Here is an 8,245-nt window from a genome sequence, read left to right on the forward strand (position 1 = left end):
GATCACGCTGCCTTTATGGGGCAGCTGAGCTTGGGGGTGGGGGGGCCGCCAGAGGTACCTGGGGGCATCATGTCAGCAACTGACCATCCCGGAGCTGTGGGAACAGCGTCTGGAGCCACCCATGGACCCCACACAGCCTGGGGGCTGACCCTGGCAGCCAGGCCCAGGGCATATGGGGCTGCTCCAGCCATGGGGGCCGAGATGATGAGCAGCTCCGTGGGGGTGCAGGGCCGGCCCCAGGATCCCTGTGTGGCCAGACCCTGCTGTGGGCTCTGGGCCTCAGCTCCGTTCTCCGGTCCGGGGCCCGGGCTGCCTGCTGGGCTCAGCTCCAGCAGGAACGGGGGCCTTGCGCCCGGCAGCTGCAAGGAGAGCGACACAGTGAGAGCGAGCCCAGGGTCACTCCCCTGCCTCTGACCCCAGGCCCTGCCCTGGGTCTCCCAGTCACCCCCGGCACTCACTGTCTCCGCGCAGCTCCACGCTCCCCTCCCGGGGGGGGAGGAGGCAACCTGGCCCCTCCTCCATGTTCTCATAGGAATCGGCATCTGCGGACAGGAGCCAGGGTCAGAGCCAGGGGCTGGGGGGGGGGGGCTGTTACCCCCCCCGCTGTCCCCCACTCACACCTTGTCTCCGGTGGGGGGGGGGGGGGTCAAGGACTCCGCCCTTCCAGCCATTCCCCCCGGGGTGCCTCCCTCTCCCCCTGGCCCTGGAGAGGGGCGCCTGGTGTGTTGAGGGCAGTAATATCCTGGGTGCACCGGGTGGGCTGGGATATTGGGGAGGGCCTGGCTGGGGCTCCTGAGGCCAGGAATGGTCCTTGCATGCTGAGATATTGGGGTGACTGCAGGGCATCAGGGTGCTGGGGTAAGGGTGACGGGGGGGTGGGGGGATCTTGGCATGCTGGCTGTGGAGGAGTCCCCCTGGGATATGGGATGACCCTAGAGCAGGACACTTGGTCTCCTGGCGCTCACCTTCCTCCTGGCTGCAGTCACGGAAGCGGAGGTGCCGGGCGGGGGCAGCATACAGAGCCCCGGCCATCTCCTCGTAGGCCTGGGAGCCTGTGGGGAACAAGGGAGCATCAGGGAAATGTTGGGGGTCCCCCTTACCCCTCCCCGGGGTAAGCTCCCAGCCCCTCTCACCGACAGAGCCCTCGCTGTGTCCGTCCGGCCGATCCCGCCCTGGCTCGTCACACGCACCCAGCAGCAGCAGCCGCAGGTCTGGGGGGAGAGACCGGGCATGGGGTGAGGGGCCCCGGGATACACAGAGCCCAGTATAGGCACCCCAAGACTCGCCCTCCCACACACACAGAGCACCCCCTATAGGCACTCTGGGACTCACCTAGGACCCTGGAATTCAACCCCCCCTTCTGGGGGGGGAGGACCCAGGCCCTCCCACGCTCCCTGCCCCTCACCTGTGACGAGGCGCGCAGCTCCGGGGCTCAGTGGGGCACTGTTCTCCTCCTCCTCATTCTCGTAGCACTCGCCATCTGCCAAAATGGGGGCAGACCCTGGTCAGCCACCGCCTGGTCCTGCACTGGGCCAGCGTGGGGGGCACCATTGCTGGGGCAACCCCCGGACTGCTTGGAGTCACCAGGGAGCCTGTTACCAGGGGCAACCGGACAGTGTCACCGGGGGGGGGGCAGTTACCAGGGGTGAGGAATTGGTTGGTGCCCCCCATTTCCCTGGGGACAGGAGGCAGGGTTGGGAAAGCTGTGCCAGGGGGATGGGCCCCTCCCACCCTGGGGGCTGTGTGGGGTGGGGCAGGGGTGTCCCTACGACTGTGGGGTCCTCCAGGCAATCCCCACACCCAGCACCATGCACTGTTACCTTCAGACACCAGGTCTTCGGCCTCAGGGCCCTGGCGAGCGTTGGTGTAGTGGGGGATGCCTGGGGGGGCATGAATGAGAGATATGGGGGGTGCAGGGGGCACCAGGCAGGGCGGCTCCGGGCCAGCCCACACTCAGCCCTACTCCCCTTCACCCCAGTGCCCCCATTACCTGAAACCCAGTTGCCTCCTGCTCTGCTCTCCTCCAGGCTGTTCTCGTAGCAGATCTCGTCTGGGGGGGGAGGCAGGGCATCATGGGCGAGTGAGAGCACCCTGGGGTTCGCCCCTAAAGGGGCCCTGGGGCTCGCCCCCTATGGAGACTGCAGGTCCCAATGGACATGAGGGCCAGGGAGATTGATGGGGTGGGGAAGGGGGCATGGGGCCTTTCCCCTCTAGGGGGCACCAGCTGCGATCTGGCCCCAGGGTGGGGGACTGGCTGGCTTGGGGGTGACAGGGGGGTTCAGTCCCATCCCATCCCCTGTGCTGGGTGCGAGGCTGGTGGGGGCCGGGAGTAGTTGGGGGGCTGTTACCGCTGGACCTCTTGTCCCCCACTTTCATGTCCCCGTTGGTGTTTTCGTAGCCTTCACCATCTGAAGCCGGGAGAGAAAACCAGAGCAGGGGTGACCCCAAACCATGGCTCCGGGGGTGCAGCCCTGGCTCCTTCCATCACCCTGTTACCCTCCCCCCATCCTGTCCCCCCCAGCAGCCCCTCCCCACCCTGTCCCTGCCCTGTCATACCCCAGCCCCCCTCCCCACCCCCCCACTCACCCTCAGGTGCTAGCTCCCCCTCGCTGTCCGGGTGTTCGTACTCCTCCTCGTCTGGGGGGAGAGAGGGGTGTCAAGGCAGCTTTTGCTCCCCCCCAGCCCCCTCTGACTTTGTCCCTCTCCCTGTGCTGGGCCCCCAGGGAGGGGATGCGAGGCTCTCCCTCCCCATCTGTCCTTGTAACCCCCCTGCCCCACCTCCCACTGCACCCCATCACTCCCCCTGCCAGTCCCTCCCCCATCTGGCCATCACCCCCATTTGTGGCCCATGACCCCCCCCCCCGGCTCTTCCTGCCTGGGGCTGAGCCCCCATTGCTGCCCCCCGCTCTCCCAGGGTGTGCCCCTGCCCCTATCTGCACTCCCCACCCCACCATAATCTGTGCCCCCCATCACACCCACCCTTCCTGTCTGGGTCCCTGCCCCCTCTCTGCACCCCACACCCTCATCATTGCCTCCTGCAGTGCTGGGAAAGCCATGGGGGAGCTGGACCGGGGGTGACCCTGCAGGGTCTGATACTCACCCTCTGACTCGATGGGGCTGATAGGTCCCTCTGCAGGCGGTGGCCTCCCCTGCCTTCTTGTGCCCAGCCCCACATTCTCATAGGGTACTGCATCCGTCTGCCCCACACCTGGGAACAGGGGGTCAGGGTGAGCGCCGGGTCCCCCCAGGACACACACAGCAAGGGGAAGGGTGGCACAGGGTGGACTCCTGGGGGAAAGTCACACTGACTGGCCTGCGCAGGAGCAGGGAGATGGGGATCAGTGCTTCCAGATGCAGCAACTGGCCATTCCTGGGGGAGAGGGGCAAACCCCATCAGCCCAGGAGCTGGAAACATCAGCACGCCCCTCCCCTAGCCTGCTCCCCCTAGGCGATGGGATCACGGGACAGATGTGGCGAGGAGGCTCTGCATTAAGACAAAGTTTGTGATCCAATCTCATGCTTCAGACCTGCGGCCGGTCGCCTGCAGGGTCAGGAAGGAATTGTAACCCCCTCCCCCATCTTGGCCGCTGGATCCCCCGTTATATTTTCACTTTCCTCTGAGCACCAGGGACTGGCCCCAGCTGGGGATGGGACATGGGCGGACGGTGCGCAGCAGTGCCCTAAAGTGGGCTAGGGAGCCATCCCAGCACAGCTGGATGGTGGGGCAGCTCCCAGGCTCAGCAGTGCACCGACGGCCCTTTCAAGGGTCAAGAAGGACTTTTCCCCAGGTCAAGTTGGCCGGGACCTTGGGGGCTTTTTCCTCTGCAGCGTGGGGCACGGGGCGTCTGCTAGGACCACTGGGACATGCATCACCCGAGCCATGCCCTGCCATGGCAGGGGCCACTGCAGGCATTGGGGCACCCTGGCTCCCCCATTCTCTGCCTGGAGCCATGACAGCTCAGCCTCCTTGGGACTAAACCGCTTCTGTTTAATTGGTCCCTGGGCTCCATGGGAGGACAGGGGTGGGGGAATAGCCTGTGATACAGTGATGCGGGCGGGGGTGATGGTGATGAAGTGGAGACATTCTTAATGTCTTCTCTGAGTGCTGGCTGCGTGCCTCAGTTTCCCCTGTGTGTTACTCATGTATTTCGGCACTGGGCTGAGGGTGGGATCTGTGCAGTGGCCACTAGAGGGCGGGTGTGGCTGCCTGTAGCTACCCACGCACAGACACTGGCGTTGGAGAGCCGGGGAGGGAGCAGGCGACCCCCTTGCCTGGGAAAGTAACGCAGGATGGGAGAGGGGCGGGGAGTCGGGTCTGGGGTGGGCCTTGCACTCTATGAACATAGGTGGGGGGCACCCACCTTGGGGGGCAGAACATTCCTGTAGAGGGTGGGAGAGTTGGGGAGCAGGGGGGCAATAGGACATGGGGGCAATGGGGCATGGGGGGGTCATTCACCAGCTGTGCTTGGGAGGGGGTTGTTGGGGTGCAAGAGGAGCAGCAGGGGTGCTGGGGGGCTAGCAGATGGGGGGCACTCCCTGGTGGGGGCAGGAGGGCGGAATATTCCTGGGGGACAGGGCAGGGAGTGCTGGGAGAAGGGCAGCACAGGGGGTGATGGGGGGCAGCGGGGGGGGGAGGGGTGCTCACCGGCAGGGCCTGTGGGGGGAAGGACGTTCCCATAAGTGGTGTGAGCCCCGTTCGCAGTCACCTTGAAAAACCTGGGAATGTGGGAATGAGCAAGGAGAGCCGAGAGTCACAAAGTGCCCCCAGGGCAGGGACCCCGTCCCACCCTGCTCCCTGCAGCGCCCAGACAGCCCCCTGCCCCCGTGTGGGGAAGACACATCCTGCGCCCTGCTGCCAGACACTCCATAGCCTCCCCCAGGGCAGGGACCCTCCAACTCCCAGCAGCCCCCTTCCCATGGCCCACACACACCTTCCCTGCCCCCAGCCCCGGGCTCAGAGCTGCCCTGCCCCCTGCAGCTCCCAGAGACCCCCCCCCCCGATCCCGCCCGGGGCACAGACCCTCCTCTCTCTGCATGGGTAACCGATTCCCTCCCTCATCACCTCCTGGACGGATCCATCAAGTGTTTCCTCCTCCGCCTGGTCTGCAAGGCTGGAACCAGACAGGACAGGGCAGTGAGGGGGAGCACAGGGGGGTCAAGGCCCCCCAGCCACCCTCCCAGTGCCCCCTCCCCACCCAGTCACCCCAGCACTCCTCCCCCAGCATCTGTTCCCCTCTGCTCCCCACGGCCAGGGTCTGAAAGTGCCGTCTGGGGGCTCCCCCCGTGTAACACTGCCCCATAGCGGGGACCCCCTCTCCGGAGTGCTGGGAGCCCTGAGGGCTGAGCCCAGGGGCACCCGCCTACCCCACACAAAGCAAATCCCAGAGGTTGAGGGGCAGGGCCACAAGGAAGGGATGAGAGATGGGGCAGGGGCTGGGGGCGTCCTCAGCCCCCCACTCACCTCGGCGGATCTGGCAGTATCCAAACAGGGAGGCCAGGCCAAGAAGAACGTACCCCAGCTCCGCAGCCCCCACGATCCAGGGCTGCCACCCCCCTGGGCAGAGACATGGTCACCAGTCTGGCCCCACACCCCATATCCACCCTCATGCCACCCTCCCCCCACACTACTGCCCCCTGTTCCCACCCCTGCCATCCCACTAAAGGCCACCCAGTGCCCTCGGCAGAGACATGGTCACTGGCATGGGGCATGATCCCCACAGTTACTCTGCCCCCTACCAGCCTGGGGCGTGACCCCCACCCCCAGCGGTATTCTGTCCCTTACCTGCACGGGGCATGTCCCACACCCCCAATTACTCTGCCCCCTACCTGTACGGGGCATGACCCTCAGCTCCACGGCGTGGCTGGAGTTACCACTGACACAGAGGTAGGTCCCCGCCTGGGCGGACGTCACGGCCGGCAGCACTAGGGCCGCCCCGGTGCCCAGGTTGAGCTGAAACGTGCAGGTTCCCTCACGGCGAGCCTCCAGCACCACCAGCAGCTTCCACAAGCCATCCGGACCCAGCCTCGCCCAGGACAGGGAGCCTTGGACCCAGGCATCTGGCATGGAGCCATTGCAGGGGAGACGGGCCGTGTCCCCCACCAGCACTGAGATCGACAGCTCCCCTGCGGGGGACAGGGACAGTCAGGGGCCAGGATGGGGCAGGGCATAGGGGGCTGTAGGGCAAGAACGCAGGAAGAGAGGATGGCAATCGGGGGTGTCGGCAGGGTCCCTCACCTCCCAGGCTCAGATGCACGGTCCAGTTCTGGTTCCCGGCCCGGCACTGGTACCACCCGATGTCATCCGGGCCCAGCCTGTCGATGAGCAGGACACTGCCATTGGGCCGGTGCCGTGGGCCATCACGGACAAGCGAGTGGGTCCCATTATCCCGGAACCAGTCCACGGCGGGCATCTTGGTGGCGTTTCCCCCGACGCAGGGGAGCGCGATGTGCCCCCCTGGGGACCCAGAGACATATAGCTCCCCTGGCAGGGGTGAGAGCGGGCTCAGACTGTGGGCCAGCCCCCTGGATTAGCCCCCAGGCCGCCTGCCCCCTAACATCCCCCAAACCACTGTCTGCCTCCTGGATCAGCCACACAGCCCAGCCCCATCCCTCCCACTGCCTGCCCCCTAGATCTGCACCCTGCCTCCCACTCCACTGCTTGCCATGGCTCAGCCCCATGGCCCAGCCCCACCACTCCAGTGCCTGCCCTCCATCACCGCCTGCCCCCCAGCTCGTTCTCTCAGCCTCCCAACTCCGCATTCTGTCCTCCAGCCACCACCTTCCCCCACATCGTCTCCTCAGACCAGACCTCCCCCCATGGCCTCGAGCCCCCCAGACTCACTGCTCCCCGGCACGTTGAGCAGCACGACCCTTCTGTCGGCCCCATCCCATTGGCAGGCGTAGACGCCTGTGTCCGAGGTGGAGACGTTGAGCAGCACTAGAGAGCCCTGGCCCCCGATGGCCGTCCCGGTGCGGGGAGGAAGCTCCTCTAGGGTCGCGTTCAGGCTCAGCAGCTCCCGGCCCCAAAGGCCCTTCCATAGCCAAGAGAACGCGAGCTGAGTGGGGGGGTCCCCATCTCCAGCCCCGGACTCCCCACAAGGCAGGACTGCAGCCTTTGACTCTGCGGTGGGGAGTGGGGAAGACACAGAAATGGGGGATCTGCCATGCCCGGGGTGGCCCAGCCACACAGCCTCCCCCCTAAGTCACAGCCCCCCACCTTTCCCCAGCCAACCCCTCACCATGGCTCTGCCCCCCTGCCTCCCATCCCAGCCTGGCGTGGCCCAGTGTCCTCCCCTTCAGCCACCTTCCACCTATCACAGCTTCCCCCAGCCTTTCCCACTTGCTCCCTGGCTCCCACAGCCCTGAGTCATCATCTGGGGCCCAACCCTGGCCCAGATGCTCCCCTTCTCCCCCCCTACGGCCTCCTCCCAGCCCTTCGGGTCTCCCCCCCCCTGCATCCTGGCTTCCTCTGCAGCCTCATCCCTCCCCCCCGCCCCAGTCTCCCTGGGCTGCTGCCTCCCCCAGAGCCTCCCCCAGCTCCCACCTGTAGCGTTGACCCGCCTGGCTGTCTTCCCCTGCCTCTGGGGGCCTCCGGTCCTGGCGGCCCCTCGCCAGGCCAGCAGCATCAGCAGCAGGAGGCAGCGCAGCTCGGGCGCCATCCCCTGTGCCCAGCTCAATGGCCCTGCGGCGCCTGGCGAGGGGCGGGCCAGCCCAGAGCCAGGGCTGCTATTTCCGGGCCCTTGTGGTTGTGGTGCAGGGGGCCCTGGACCATGACATTCTCAGCAGCGGCTCCCTGGGGGCAGCCAGGAGCTCTGCAGTTGGTGATGAAGGGTCATGGGGCTCCACGGCTTCCTGGGGGGAAGGGGTGCAGCCCCATAGATGGGAGTGAGATTCTCTGATTGGAGGGGTGAGGCCCCTCTGGGCTGAATGCCCCTGCGGTTTCCTGCCTGTGACAAGCCTTCCACTGAAGGACAAAGGAGATGGGGGCAGATCCAGCCCACCCCACATCCTTCACCTCGTGATCCCCCACCGTGTTCCTGCTACACATCTGGGGGTGACCAGATGTCCTGATTTTATAGGGACAGTCCCAATTTTCAGGGCTTTTTCTTATAAAGGTGCCTGTTACCCCTCCCCTCCTCCCCCGGTTCCGATTTTTCACAGTTGCTATCTAATCACTTACCCACATCCTGTGTCCCCTCTGTTGTATACCTCCATCCCATTTTCCCTGGTGTGTCCCCTCTACCCC

The 8,245-nt window shown here is 65.9% G+C and overlaps 1 protein-coding gene across 1 annotated transcript; it reads right to left on the bottom strand.

Annotated features, from left to right (window-relative positions):
• Window positions 1–279: 279 nt before the first annotated feature.
• CD19 (CD19 molecule) lies at window positions 280–7,771 on the bottom strand. The gene is given in 18 exon segments (XM_067556382.1): window positions 280–359; window positions 459–542; window positions 966–1,052; window positions 1,134–1,211; window positions 1,406–1,480; window positions 1,821–1,880; window positions 1,991–2,050; window positions 2,349–2,408; window positions 2,587–2,637; window positions 3,101–3,208; window positions 4,646–4,716; window positions 5,063–5,111; window positions 5,462–5,554; window positions 5,827–6,123; window positions 6,236–6,481; window positions 6,842–7,120; window positions 7,544–7,702; window positions 7,705–7,771. Coding segments are annotated over 18 exon segments (2,004 nt in total).
• Window positions 7,772–8,245: the final 474 nt, after the last annotated feature.

The sequence above is a fragment of the Emydura macquarii genome, unplaced genomic scaffold, assembly GCF_026122565.2.
Source record: "Emydura macquarii macquarii isolate MOO-44397 ecotype Brisbane River unplaced genomic scaffold, CSIRO-AGI_Emac_v2 contig_1748, whole genome shotgun sequence".
NCBI classification, from domain to species: domain Eukaryota; kingdom Metazoa; phylum Chordata; order Testudines; family Chelidae; genus Emydura; species Emydura macquarii.